Raw genomic sequence first — 16,121 nt, forward strand, 5'->3', positions numbered from 1 at the left:
ATGATTTATCAAGGATAGGATAACAATAATTACGAATTTCAACTTTATAATTATGATGATTAATCATAAATCATAAATCTACTAATCACAGAACTGTTCATAAGATGACTTTTTACATCACATTTTTTGTTCTTTTTTTTATTAGAAGAGATTTTAAAAGTGCATCTAATTGACCGATTTTCTTTTTATTGGATGTAATGCAATGTGAGACATATCTAATAAAGTATAAGAAGATCAATCAGTTAGCATAACAAGCGCAATAGCGCAATCGCGAATCCAGATAATAACACAGATTTCACTATGACAGGCCATAGAGTTTATCTGCTCGCATAATGAGCTTTTCGCAAGTGATGGCAGAACCGTTTCACCATTTTGACATTTGCATAACATTATCGAACGTGCCAAGAGACAAGAAAGTCTTCGACGGCACTTTCGTTCAGTTCACCTCTGGCCGCTAATTTTCGTCTGTCATACTACAAAATTAATGATAATATAAGGACCAGATTGCGGATTAAAGAATCACACTTGCACTTAAATGTTATAATAAATGCGAATTTCACCGAATGTTTTCGCTCTTTTTATTATGTTTCTGGACCGTTACGTTGCACAACTTGTTTGTCGTATGGGAAAAGGATAATAACCATCGGCGCCGTCTTGTCTAAAGATGACTTTTGTTTTTTCCGTATCTTCACACTCTTTGCCCTTGCCTTCATCTTTATGACTTTGCGAGCGTTGGGAACAAATATTAGATGAAAAGATTATTTAAATTACCCATTATAATATAACTTGGAGCGTTAGCTATTCTGAACAAATGTGTGTGATAAATAATTGTGTAGTTATCAGCGGAGATGGAAATGTTTGTGCCAATCGACATTGAAAAAGATTTGACAAAATGTAAAAAGGTACGTCTGAAATATGAATATATTCATAGTTCATTCTTCAAGACTCTTCTTAATGTTTTAAGATGCTAAAATTGAAATACGGCTCTAAGACTAATACGATATTTATAGTCGGATCTTATATTTAGGACCGTCTAAAGTACAATCTAAGTTGTCACAAACTAATCAGAGAACTGTGTATTAGCATCTTAAAACATTACTTAAGACAGTCTTAAAATAAGAACGACCATTTCCGGAAATAATTATCGCCGTTTGACATCTTTAGTTCTTAGCTTAAGATCATCTCGAAATTGGAGTAATCTACCGATTCCGCCTAATAATCTTTATAACATTTGATACGCTAATAGCTTTAAAATCTATGCTTCAGTGCTTACTGTAATGTTCGTGTTACACTACATTGGAGATAAAGAATTGCGAATTGAGAGTTAAAATTCAGTCAATCAGAACAAAAACGGATTAAAATTAAAATTATCTGATGACTGGTCAAATTCTGATCTTTAATTCATAATCCTCAATCTTCAATGTGTAGTGTGATACAGGCATAAAACCGAACAATATGTATGATTTTTTTATTAATGTTTCCTAGTCATCTAAATGTATAAACTGGTATAAATTACAATTTGTAATATTCTTACATGCGTGAAAGTTACAATGACATCTTTCCCTTACACTTAGGGGAAGAGACAGTGAATACAAAACATTTTTTTCGTGCTTAATAATATTTGTAAACAATATTTTTTCGTAAATTAATTCAATAACATACACAATAAGAATTCAAGAATAAAGGCTTAATTTGATGTCTTTCCCTGAATACTTTATATGCATATAAAACAAATAGAATATTGCCGTAGTCCAAACTTTAACTTTACAGAACGTAAAAGTGAAAGGAAATATCTAACGTCAGAAGCAATCGTCAAGTAACAAAATTACGTAGGTATCGTATATGAATTGTGTCATTGACGTGGATCGCTCCCCTTTTATATAAGTGGCAAACCTGTCATCGAGACTATTTTCTTGAGCAACGTCCTGCGTGATGTATTGCACGGTACGCTTATTATTCGCGTACGGCCAAATATTCCATTTCTCTTCTCAAAATTCGCAAAGTCACCAAACGTCGGGAAGCAACATCTCGTATTTTACATCTCGGCCTTGCCCTCATTTACAATAAAACGATTCCTAATGACTTAGGCCGACGCGAAATCCGATTATTTTACAGCTGTCGAAATAATCGATCGCGCGACTGCATCGCACATGCCGCATCAGTTTTTCACAGCCGACCTTAGAGCCTCGGAGCGAAACTGCAGCGGACACGAATCAGTATTTAAGAGAATTCCATCGTGCCAGCAGGGTTGCAAGTCGCCACGAGTGTTTCCAATGTGAACATCAACTATACTTATACAAAATGTCCCTTACCTTATCGTTTCTTATTCTTTGATCAATTTGGAAATCTTTTCTTGACAAAAATATCGAGAAGTCAATATTCCCTGAGTTATGATCGACTATAAATAAAGAACTCTTTAGAAGTTAAATTACGTGCGAGCATATGGCGAAAAATTATCCTCCATTGAATTTCAAATGGACTTGACTTGAACAAATTTACGATATTTGAGAATAATAAGACTTAGTTACAAAGATATTTGACTTCTTAGAGACAAAGAGCTTGCAATAAATTCTAAATTTTCACGATGATATATTTGCGAATTAAGAGAGATACGATTATATTCGTAATTATTTAACAATAAAATTTTCATAACATTCGATAAGTATTTAATCATTAAGAGACAAATTTTCACAGTAATAATTGTTATTCAAGTGAAGACATTTGCTAATACATGCGAAGAATAATGATTCGTGAATATATTCTTCTCAACATCGCTGACTCCGGAATGTGTGAAAAGCGGGCCGCCGCGCCACACAAGGCGGGGGAATACAATTTTTCTTTCTCGCAATTTACGATAAATCGTGAGGTGCCTGCTGCGTCGGACAATGTCGGCGCTTTTCTCGGACAACGACGTCTCGCGCACTTTAAAATCAATCGAAAGCATCGAGGAAAGTACCTCGCGGCTCGCACTGATCCGCATCGATTTTTCACTTTATCCGAACTTTCCTCTCGCCTCAGAGTTCAAGGGGACGCTCTCTCCGTTCATAGCAGCGAGCGTTCAGATCAAGGAGGTATTATCCGTCGCGGCTGATTACACTTTATCCTGAAATGGCGGTCGTATCCAAGGACGATAACTCGGATCATGCTGCTTGAAAATGAAATAAACGTACCAAAAGACGTGAGAGCTACTTATATATATCTCACTTTAAAACCTCATACTTAACGAAGACCTGATGAGTCGATAAATTGTTATTATTGTACAAACACACACACATAATCAACAATATTATTTGGATTAATCGTTCCATCGAGAATAAAATTGGATTCTTTATCTATTAATTTCATCGAGAATGAAATATACAAATGAAAGATTATTGAACATATTTTCCACATAAGGAAATCTTCTATTATTCTTGTCAAAATTGTTTACCTTTAGATAAGAAAGCGAGAAAAGTGTTTTTATATAATTTTAGTCTTTAAATTTTAATTTTTTCTTAGGAAAGACAAATAATATTTTAATAATATGAATAAGTGATATTTCTATTAATATCTCATTGTATGTATAATATAATCTATATTATATCGACTTTCTGTCTGACATTTCAATGTCCGGAAATGAGTTGTATCGACGTGAGTCGTGTAAATTCGAAAAGAAAAGAAATAAAATTGAGAAATGCATGTTTCAATTACTGATCAAACAACAACTTCAACGAGTATAAACGGACTCTGCTCTGTAGATACTTGAAAGTTATATGACGTTCTAGTTCGTTTGAAATCTGAAATTTTGCAGCAACGATCAAGCATCATTCCAGTTTTGTCTAGATTCCAGTTCTCGAGCTCGATTTGGTTTCCATCTAACGTTTAGGGATATTCAGGAAGACGTGAGCGTAACGGATAAGAAACTACTAAAGATCATTGGACCATGGTAGTAGACCACGATGCTGGACCACGTCGCGCGTCACGCTCGAAGGATCAGCGAATGCACCGTCGCGAGGAGAGACACGCTCGAGCAGATCATCTCTTAGACTAATGAAGGATTTTGCCAACGGGTTTAGCGGAACGAAGCTTCAATGATGCACTCGATTCAGTAGATATCTCGACCGCCGAGTGCAAGCAATATGGATGTCCTATTCTCGTCACTTTACTTCGCGATTAACTGAATACGTAAATGAAACGATTATTAATTATTAATAATAATTATAATCCACATTCTTTATTCGCGAAAAATTTGATAAATTAAACTTTAAACACTGTCCTATATGTACAAAACATTCCAATTATATGTGTGTATATATTCTAATTTTATTATTAATATATTAATTTTCCAATTAATATTGTATAGAATGTCATTCTGCATATTTCAATGCGTATTCCAAGTATCATATCAATTTTTTAGTTTTAACATGAACAGCAATTAGAACATATATTTATAAAAGTCAAATTTAAATCCTATGTTGAATTGCAACGTACAAATAAGAAATTTAACAAGAAGAAATTTCCAAGAATGTTAGTTGACGACTGGAAATTTTCGCCGAGTCTTACAGACCTATACGTAAAGTTCTAAGGTCAACACTAAGGTCAACTATGCGATGACCGCGTTCCTACAGGTATTAAGTACGCTGTACTGCAATATATTGGAAAAGTCTACATAATTTCGCTTGACACCAATTACTTACGATACTGACCAGGTCAATGTACTTTTAGTAATTTAAAACTTATATTATTATTATAAATTTATTTTATAATTTATTCTAAAAACTAATTTGGAGAAGAATACTGTAAAATTAAAAAGAATTAAAAATAAAATTAAATAACTATTTAACTACTTTGTTTTTATTGAGTAAATATTTATTTACTGTAAATAAATGTTTTCTTAGTTCTATTCAAAGAAATATAGATATATTTGTGTGTGTGTGTGTGTGTGTGTGTGTGCGTGCGCGCGCGTGTGTGTGTGTGTGTGTGTGTGTACATAAAAAATTACAATACTGCATACGACAATGTTACATTCGGTATTTAATAAAAATTCCTTTAAATGCTGCGGATCATGCTTTTTGGCCAGCACTTCGCACGGCAGATGCGGAAGAACGCGCGTGTGAATTTCCACGTGCCCTTTCGCAGAGAATGCCACGAGAACGAAATACTCGCTTGCACGTGCATTGGAGAGTTAGGACGGGACCCAGATCAACTGTTACCACAATTTCCATCACACCATTTCAGCGGTGCCCGGATCCGGTCCGTTGCAATGGAATTACACAATTAGTGTGAGCGACGAAAAGTTTCAATCGAAATGCAACCACTAGTGATAGCTAGTCGACAATTTTCGAAATGATACTTACGTCGGCCAAAGTATCGATAATTATTCCAGAATTGTTAATGTTAATCGCAACTGCCGAAAGAATTTTCACGAGTATCAATTACTATTAAATATATCTATCAATACCTATCAATTTGGACATACGTATGTATATTGATAGGTATTAATACATATTAGTCTCTCCCTCTCTTTCTCTCATTTCAGTATGTTACGTCAGTGTAAATTGTAGTTAGTACTCCGAGGTTAACCAAAGTTAACATATCCATGCATCCTTTCCTTTCCAAGAGAACTTAGCGCTTACGACAACTTGCTTACGATATTCCTAACACGAATTAGCGATGCGCGTCCTGATAACCGTGTTGAATTCCGGTCTTTCATGCGAATATCAAGTAATCGCGCTGGCCTGTATTGCGACGTCTTAGCAAGGCTAACCGAGTGTCTCGGTAATTGCCGCTGGTTGCACCGGTAGAACCGTTTAACCCGTGCGCGTAATAAGTCCTTTCGCGAAGAGACATAATATTACGGTGCGAGCAGAAGTTTAGATAAACATATGCCATCCAAGTTTCTCTAACAAGATGTTAGAATCCCGCGAGCAAACACGCGAGTCTGTATCTGTACAAACACTTACAACGTTACACTCCGAATGAATTTAAACAATATCGGTTTTGTTAACTGTTATATTATGAAGGTGATATTATTAATTATTTGTAATAAACCTTAAAGATCGAGACATGCAATATGTAATCAATCGATATGTTATGAGTATAAAAAATTTCTTTGGAAAATAATGTCAACAATCAGAAAAGGTTAATTCCATACTTTTCAATTTTCATAAAAAATCATCTCAGTGATTATATTATTTATTCGATATTTTGTATAAAATTATAAGAATTTATTATCACAAAAACGTGTCTCACGTTTTTGCATTGTTTTCGAATAATTGCACGTAAAAGCATCGCACAGTGAAATATTTTCAAAAAAAACATTGCCAAAAGTAAAAATATGAAATTTTGTATTTCTTTATATCTCACAAATTTAACTGGTGAACTATCCGTATTAAAAAATGACCCGTTATATTGTAGTCTGGATTCAAAGTTTATATATGTTAGAGATGAGTGTAACAGAAGGAAGTCGTACAGTACCGAGCGATAACAATTTATCGCGTTGTTTCTTGCGACTTTAAATTGTATCATAGATTTGCTACTTTAAGATAAACTAAATGTAAAATTATGCTTTATAGCTTCCTTGGGACACATTCTCGTTTATCTTCACTTTAAAACTGACACTTAAAAATTTATAAATATTTATAGAAATCTAACTTTTCATAGAAAGCATTTCCCAGCTAATTTATTTATATAAGATGATATAATACAAACTTTTAAATATATAAAATCACAAAAGCGTATTTACATTTTTGTTAAATATAATAACATAATTCTTAATAACACACGATTGGGTGTCACACATTCGTGTCCAACACATTTCATTTTTTCAAAAACTAGCAACATCAAATAACATTATTAATTATAACATTTATTTTTTGAAATACACAACCTTGAAAGTACTTTCTAAAGCTCTTAAAGTAAGTAAATGTAAGAAACACTTAATAATTTTTGCATATTTTGTTAACGTGAAGAGTAAAATCCAGAATGGATGATCCATCGTGTGTAATAAAGAAACAGAAAATCATTATCTATATTATAAGAGTTAAATTTAGAGGTATCATAATATATATTTTGATTATTATGTAATTATTCTTATAATTAAATTCAGTACCTATTGTATAAAGTAAAATTGCTCTCTAATTTCAAGAAAATGATTAATCACCTCTTCACGGAAATGCCTGCATCGATTATTATGAAATAATCTATAAATTTCACACTGACAATGCATCACTGATTAGGTATTTTTTAATGTACTCTCTTCCGCTCTCTTCCCGGGACGCAGATCTTTTTGACGACGGTGAACCTTGACCTTCTCAAGAAGTTTCCTAAAACGAGAGCGCTCGCTGACCTGCGCTTTCGGTCCACTTCACTTTGCGGCTGTTTGTAAACGATGTGAGAGCGGCTGTCGAGTTAAAATTCAAGCGACGCTTCTACGCTCGATCGCCATGGAATAAGGATGCTATTTTATTCTCTTCTGTCGCCTCTCTTTTTATTTTTTTTTTTTTACTTCATCAACATCCACTAGCCCCTTAACCTGTTTTCGGACAAACTGCTCGCGTGCAAAAATTTGGAATGTTGTTCGATTTTTAGGAATTACACTTTACAAAAATTTTAATATAATTATTAATTAAATTAATTAAAATATTTTTTTAGTTTATATAATGCAATGAAACGTACCTAATCATGTAATTTTTGATATGCATTCCATTTTTACACATATAATTTTACACATGAATTATGAAAATGATTTGTGACAATTGGATAATCATTAAATTTTTTATATTAAGTCCCTAAAACAATTTGTAATTCATTAATATCAGAATTTAGGAATTTTATTTATAATATTATGCAATGTAATACGAAAATTATTTAAAATAAAAATTAAAATATATAGGAGTATAGGTCAAAAAATATACAAAAAATATAAAATTATAAATACAATTATATTGTTAAATTTGACACAAATTACAGATTGTCTAAAAAAGATTAATATAAGAATTTAAAAAAATCAGATTACACATGTAACATATACAAAATTTGTAAGAAATTTGACTTTACACAAGTAGATATTGAACAAAAGGCTTTTGTTTAAAACAATTTACATATTAGTTTAGTCTACGATTATCAATAAAAAATGTTTTAAATTATTTGTATCTAAATATTAATAAAAATTGATCAGCTATTTTTTTAACTCTTATTTTAGAGGATCTAAAATTCATATTAGGATTCGAGATAAAATTATTTTCATAATTTTACGTAAGATGTAACTTAAAAAATATTTAAGAAATCAGAATACATTCACATATATACGTATTTTTAAAAATATATATATGTATATATAAAAATATATATATATATATATATATATTATACAATATAAACATATTAATATAAGCAACAATATGAAATTATAAACAGAAAATGCACAGCATATAAAATGTGATCTATAATTTATATGTTAAAATTGATTTATTCTACAATTTATTGGTTTATTTTACAGTTTATTGGTTTATTAATTATAAAATAAATTAATAAATTACAAGTAGAATTGTAAAAATTTGGATCATAAAAGTTTGACACGAATTACAGATTGTCTAAAATTATATTCGATCCTATAATATCTAAGTACAAATTGTAGATCGTTTCAAGCAGACTTTACGTATTAGAATGGCATTTTTGCAGACGTAAACAAACGTGCTTCCGCATATGTAAAAAATCATAATTGTATAAGAACACTAGTTAAGAAATCATTGCGAAAGTCACACGGCACGCGTTCGTATTTCATGAGTCTATGCTTACCGCGACCAAGACTAATGACAAAATAGCCGTGCTGACAAAAGTCATGACGAATCGACTTCACTTACCAGTAATGTGTATCCACCAATGCGATATATCCCAAACATGTTCCTCGATTCTTCTTCGCCGGAAATAATAAGTATTGCGGACGCGTCGCGTCGCGTCGCGTCGCGTCGCGTCGCGTCGCGTCGCGTTGCGTCTCGTCTCGTCGCACGCTATTCGCGATTCACGATACACGATTCTCCGAGTTGAATGCACTCGGGGTTCTTCAGCCTATCGCTTTTACATGCGCTTCTTACTGTGCCGACGGCCGACCGTACACTGGGCCGGGTATACTCACCTGTGCTCACCTGGCTAGCGTAGATCCTGCCAGCGGCAGATGAGAGGACGACCTGTTCCTTCCGGGTTCTTCGCGCGCGATCGCTCGGCTCTTCTCTCTATTTCCAATTGTTTCGCCGTTGTTCGTTTCACTTGTCATGCTTTGGCACTTACTTACACCTGTTGGTCTCTTAACAGGTACAGTACGCAGCTTTTATAATTAATTGTTTTATTTTATTGAACCGAGATGTCTATAATATTGAGCGAAACATGAAATCTTCTTCCTCACATTTCTTCTTTCGAAACTTAATTTAGTGACTAAAATTCTTTATGATTAATTATTAATTATTCAAAAAGTATCTACTCATAATTTTTAAGGAAAAGTCAGTTCGACTAAAAAGACTATGCGGCAAAAAATATTTCAAAAATTAATTATAAACTAACTTAAGATACGGAAATATAACAAGTAGTCAAACGAGTTAAAATTATTTATGTCAAAAATTACTATCAAATTGATGAATAGATTGTTACTATCGGATTAACATCCAAACTACCCAGTCGAAAGCGAAAGGAACTAGACATTTTTTTAACACCAATGGAAAAAGAACGAAGGAAACGCACGCATGACAAGACACGAGACTAGTTCTGGTGCGGCGTCAAGCAAAAATCAAACGAACACGTTTTATTTTTGATAAGTATGTATAACACATTGTAGCACTCCGCACCTACAAAAGTCGTACTTGCACGTTCACTTGCAGCACATTTCCATGCAAAACGTGTAACAGCATGCCAGTAATTGAGAGATAAATAGATAAGAAAATCGTATTATACGATAAATGAAAATTCTCAAAACTAATGACGAAATTCGTATGCAAAACGGATCGATTGAGATATTTTTGGCAATACATTTCTCCGCGGATTATTATGTCCAGGAAGTACAGTCAAGGTCGAATATCACTAGATGATCCTTCTTTTCAAATTATAATTGTTTTTAATTTTGCTATTAATATTTGCATTATATCGCAATAAATTCAATAAACCGTCTCACTTAAATAATTCTCCAAAAATTTAATTTTGTGTGATATATAGATATAATTTAATTTTATATGTATATATAAAATATATATTATATACATATACATATAAAATTAAATAAAATTATAGGTTTTATATTTATTTTCCTTTCTTTTATTTTTTAAGTAAATAAAAATTTATTAAATTGGTAAATTCTTTTTGTTTTAATGAGACTCAAATAATAAACTCTCCGATTTAATGATAGTAATAATTTTTTTTTGTGAAAGCTACTGAAATTTTATATATAAAACCACAATAAGCAGGCTCTTCTTTCTCGATTTGTTGGTGAAAGTGATTATCAAAAAACCAACTACGACAAGACAATTTAAAATGTACGCACAGAATCAATTGTTCAGGAATCTCGCGATTTATTCTTTTCTATCTACAGCGTAGAATAATAATGCGACTTTTACGTGGAAACGAGGTTGAAGAAAAGAGAGCGTACAAGTTGAACATCAAGAGAAACAATATGTGGAACTTGTTTCGTGCAGTATTTATCTTTGCGAACTAATTCGCTATTGTCTTATAATATAGCTTATATCGAGGTTTTCAAAATGGTTTCTGCTTGTATTAATTTTATGATACGATTTAAAGCGTGTAGAAAGCAATTTTTATTTTATAGCTCTTTATTTTATTTTAAAATAAATAAAAATATTAAAAGTGTCGGATGTACTATTAATATTACTTTGTGGCGATTTATGATATCAGAATAATTTCATAAAAATGTAATTTCATAAATAATTTAAACGAACTTTAATTGTACACATGTACATAACGTTAGCAGTCTAATAACAAACTTACCAGAAAAATATTTATTGAAGGCATCTATATAATAAAACCGGTAAGAAAAAGAGAGAAAGGAAAGAGAAACATATAAATTGAAACATATAAATTGTAAAGGAATGTAAACTTATTTACATTCTTCTGTTTTACAGAATTTGTACTATATTAACTTTACTTCACGCGACAAATCACACGCGTTATTAAATTTTATTCTTTCTCAAAATGTTTTTCAAGGACTTCATATTTTCTAAAATGATAAATCAAAGACATTATTATATTTTTATAACATAAATTCTTCAAAAGAAAGAAATATAAATTAAAATAAAAATATTAAATTAAATCATAAAATTTAAATTATTTCTTATTAAAAATCTATTTAATCTTATATGTATAGCTATACAATGTTGTGATAAGCATAATTAAATCATTAAGTTTTTTTTATTTTGAACCGCTTTAAAAATGCAGTTTTTTTTTAAATTATAAAAAAATAAATAAACTCGAACTTATATTTTCATATTCTTATCATCTACCGTTAATCACAGCTATAAAATTTAGTTCAATGCTGTACAAATAGCGATTTGACTTGCCGATGCTGAGTCGATATATAATCTCTTCTGATAATAAATTATATTATATAAATTATCGACTCAACATCGGTAAGTCAAGCCACTACTATGACCTGAATTAATGCATGGCATACATATGTGATCATTTCATTGAGCGCATTCGATGGATACAATAGTTAAGTGAGCGCCCGCTGCTATTGGTGTATTCTTCTAGATCTAAAGATCTGATTGGACAATCTAGAAGAATAAACCAATAACAGCAAGCGCTCACTCAACTGTTAAGTTCACTGAATGCGCCCATAATGTACACAGGTGTATACTTACGGACGTCTTACCAAAGCTCTGACAACAGTAACAATACTCCGTATTATTTCTGAATTCCTTAGGAAATTGCAAGAAATGGCGGATCCCAAATACGCTGATTTACCTGGAATTGTAAGTTTTCTCATATCTATTTCACGTTTATTATAATTTTATGCATTTCCTCACGAATAAACAGTTTTATGTCGTACACTGAATGAATGTCTTAGGCGTACGACCAGCTTGACGTTTATGAGACAAGTGATTTGCCAGAATCGGAGCAAATGCAAATGTACTGCGAGGTAAAAGACGTAAAACATGCATTGTACATAACATTTATTGTATTAATTGATCGATTTATTTAGGATGAACCTGATAGTTCTTGCGTGGAACAGCTACACATCAGTGCCAAAGAAGCATTCAACAAGTTCAAGGGCAAACAGATTGTTGGAAAACCGGTTGATTTCTCAGATCGTCTATCTAACAAGCCAAGAACAGGATACAAGTGAGCTATTCTAACAATATGTTTAACAATCTAGAATAATATATGAACACAAGTATTTCCAGATTCGGCGATTGGGAACTTGCTGGTGAAGGCGAAAAAGAGACTCCTCTCCAAAAGTTCCAACGACTACAATGTGAAATTAAGGAATTGTACGAAGAGTTGAATGAATTAAAGGTAAACTATCGTTGTCAATAGAATATGCTATTATATTCATAATAACACTCTAAGAATTATAATATACATTGATAATGTATGCAGGAAAAATCCAAGGATGAGGAAGAGATCAAATCTGTGAGTGAAATCATTGCTCAAGCACAACAAATAGAAAAACAATTGGTTTCTCTGAAATTGGAAGAGTGTTTAGGACCTGATGTAGTTGCAAGTCTATCAGATCCACAAGGCACTATACTTAAGTATGTGAAATTGAAAATCTACTATCTATTATGTACAAATGTCATTTTTCCTTTGAAGAATTGTATTATAGAATGACGTTAATTTTACAGGCAATTGATATCGCAGATAGAATTGTTTAAACAAACCAATATGCCTTCCACCAAAACATCGGAGAGTAAAAAGACAGATGAGTTGGTTGAACCTGGTACTCTTAAGTATCAGATAATGTATTTGCCAGAAAAGGCAAGAATGCAGGAAGCTGCTAGGATCGCACAACTCGAGCAAAGACTTTGCTGTCTAGAAAATATCATAGGAACAAGTAATGACAAGCTTTCGAAATTCTCGCAGGTAGGACTCATTAAAATTTTTCAAGCATACATATTTTAAAAAGATTTGTAATTCATTTTTCTTCACAGAATCTTAAATGTCAGGGCGTCATGGAAGCTGTGCAACAATTAGAAGCGAAGGCTTCGTTGTTAGATGTTAATCAATTAGACACCATCGAAACGAGATTAGGCACATTGATTTACCGAATGGATAGTATTGCACAGAAAAGAGCAACAACGGAACAAGAATCAGAACAAGAGCAAAAGGTAAGACACCAACCGAGTTTTTAACTTTACAATATATCTTGCATAATAAATTATTTTTTTCCCATTTTTTTCTTACAGATCTCGGAAATGTATGAAATAATGAAGAAAACGGATGCTATTTCACAAATATTACCGCAAACAGTAGAAAGATTATTGGCATTGAGTGATATTCATCAACAAGGTATAACTAATGATGATCAACGATGGCAAATGTATTATCTAAAAATGCATTCTAAGAAAATGTATTGCATTTCAGCTGCTGCTTTCAGTAAATCTTTAATAAAATTAGAGGAGCTGCAAGTAGAAATCTCGTCGGGATTAGAAAGTAACAAGTCTGTACTGAAGGGAGTTCAGGAAAGTTTTGCTTCTAATATGGAGGTCATAAAAAGCAACTTGGCATTGCTCGATGAACGTGTCAAAAAATTGAACAAATTAAAGTAGAGATCTAGTCGTAAAACGCAGCTAAATCAATTTATAGAAATCGCTTTATATACTCGGAATCTTTATGTATTTCTATCAAGTTATTGTTTATTTAATATGATTTATAAATTCTATATATTTTGCCTTATTATATACAATTATTTCGTTACTTCTTCTTAAATATCTTGTTATAGTATAACATTTAATTTCTACAGTATAATTACTGAAATAAAAGCCTATTAAAGTCATTTAGATATGCACAAATATAAGAAATATAACTTCATGTAATAAAAACATGCAACTTAAAATAAAACTGGAATTTCAGTAAAAAAAACTTAACAGTTTTATTGATTATATATATATATATATATATATATATATATATATATATATATATGATATGAATGGTAGGAGAGTTAATGAGACTTATGAAGTATAACTTAAGCATAAGTTGATTAAATTAAAAGTCAGATAAAATAGAAGGTAATAAAAATATATATATAAAGATTCAGTATATCTCGTTTACATAGGATAATGTGATGGAAAAAATTGTATTCACCTTTTTACATCTGTATATCAGACTTTTATTTAGAAACAATTAGAATCTTAATTTCTGGAAAAACCACTTGTTTTTACCGTTTTTATACCTGGAAAATATAATCAAAAATTAGATAATAATTATGATTATGATGCATGGATTTTGAGATGACAGCAGTATATTAAATTACGTACCTCTCTTCAAATTTAACACGCGTCTGGAAGCGAACTTTTTTGCGTTTCATTGGGTCCTTAAGATCTTTAGGAGCCACTTTTTCTAACTGTAGATCCACTGTATATCTTGTTGGCATTAAATGATTATAATTTAGGATCTAAAATGTTTTACAAATAAATGAGAAGATATAATAAAAATATTGAAAATTGCACAATAGAAAATTTCAACTTTACTCAAGATTTTCAAAAAGAATTTTATGAGAATGAGAAAATGTACCTTAACGAAGGGCTTGATTTTAGACCGTTTATGTAATTTACCCTTGCCCATCCTTTTGTGGACTTTGCGTGGATACCGGTCAATGCCTGCAACCATAGCATGTCCATATTGTTTTTCTGATGTACCCTCATCATAATTACGCATGACGATAGCTTTTCTTCCTGCGTACCGGCCACTGAGGACCAGCACGACTTTCCCTATTTTCATAATCTTCACCATCTTGGTGTATGCTGAAAAAGAAACAAGGCATATAAATTACAAATTATGACTTACAAGAAATTTCAAACTATGACATAACTATAAGTTATATTCTAGCAAGTATTTTTATAAAATCGAAAACATTAGTGTTACTATTTTTCATCTAAGCAAATCATATCGAGATTAATTCTTGCTGGCAATGTAAACATCTTAACATATCAAGCGTCACATAACCTCTCGTGCCGCGTGACAGACAAATTTATAATCCAAGAAAAGAAAAAAAGAACCAGAGGTGTCACGTTACATGATGTGACGTTCCAAGAAGTAACGAAATCGCGAGAAATTGATGACAACCAAGCAGTCGGTCGTTATGGAACACGACGTGGGACTCGACCGAAGAGGTTAATCCCGCGATTGTGTGATAGCAAATATATTTCGAGGGCAAGAATTAAACATCAACATGTGAATGGGGATCGCGTTGCACATCGATCGCAAACGCGGCGCGAAATGTCATGGAAAAACCTTTAAAACACCCGATGCTTACGGATTATTTTATACAACAATATGTATCACGCACCTCACGGCTTTTTCGTACCGTAGAAAAGGAAATTGATCACACCACGGATTATGAAACGATAGATATGCCACAGCATATCCGCCTGATTCGCCAAGATTGAATCGCGCAAACGCGTTCAACCATTGACCATCCTAGACAAGAAAAAGTCCAAAATTGAGATATAACGGCCCGTATTTATAGGCCGGTATAGTCGAGTTTTATTTCAAGACCATCTTAAGTAATGTTTTAAGACGCTAATGCAGCCTTCTGATTGGTTCGTGACTTCTTAAGACCGTACTTAAGACGGTTTTGAATATAAGATCTAACTATGAATACCAGCCATAGTCAGATCTTGTACTTAAGGCTTCCTTAAATTTATCTTTAGATGCTCAGCAGTCAATGAAATAATTCGTAGAGTATTTAAAGATAAATTTAAGGAAACCTTAAATATAAGGGCTGACTATGAATACGAGTATAAGATATCCAAATAGGTGAATCTTAAAGATGTCTTTTAAAAAAAATATCTTTAAAACATTTTTTAAAACGTCTTATATCTTGTTTTTGAATGTTCGATATATTTAAAATCAATTGGTTTAGACTATATTATTGTTTATACTTTATTTGTGGAAAAGGGTTTTTAAATCTGAGTTAG

The 16,121-nt window shown here is 32.0% G+C and overlaps 2 protein-coding genes across 2 annotated transcripts; one reads left to right on the forward strand and one right to left on the reverse strand.

Moving 5' to 3' along the window:
- The first annotated feature begins 11,915 nt into the window (after positions 1-11,915).
- Positions 11,916-14,061, forward strand: LOC105619546 (probable dynactin subunit 2). The gene is made up of 9 exons (XM_012201063.1): positions 11,916-11,951; positions 12,047-12,118; positions 12,182-12,321; positions 12,384-12,495; positions 12,580-12,734; positions 12,825-13,062; positions 13,131-13,307; positions 13,386-13,488; positions 13,564-14,061. Exons 1-9 carry the CDS (start codon positions 11,916-11,918, stop codon positions 13,746-13,748), a joined length of 1,218 nt encoding a protein of 405 aa, XP_012056453.1. The 3' UTR covers positions 13,749-14,061.
- Positions 14,062-14,287: 226 nt separating this feature from the next.
- On the reverse strand, positions 14,288-15,519 carry LOC105619548 (60S ribosomal protein L27). Its single transcript, XM_012201064.1, has 4 exons — positions 15,491-15,519; positions 14,716-14,945; positions 14,460-14,596; positions 14,288-14,374 (listed from the first exon to the last, which is right to left on the reverse strand). Exons 2-4 carry the CDS (start codon positions 14,932-14,934, stop codon positions 14,326-14,328), a joined length of 405 nt encoding a protein of 134 aa, XP_012056454.1. The 5' UTR covers positions 14,935-14,945; positions 15,491-15,519; the 3' UTR covers positions 14,288-14,325.
- Between the last annotated feature and the right edge of the window lie 602 nt (positions 15,520-16,121).

Source organism: Atta cephalotes, assembly GCF_000143395.1.
Source record: "Atta cephalotes unplaced genomic scaffold scaffold00022, whole genome shotgun sequence".
NCBI classification, from domain to species: domain Eukaryota; kingdom Metazoa; phylum Arthropoda; class Insecta; order Hymenoptera; family Formicidae; genus Atta; species Atta cephalotes.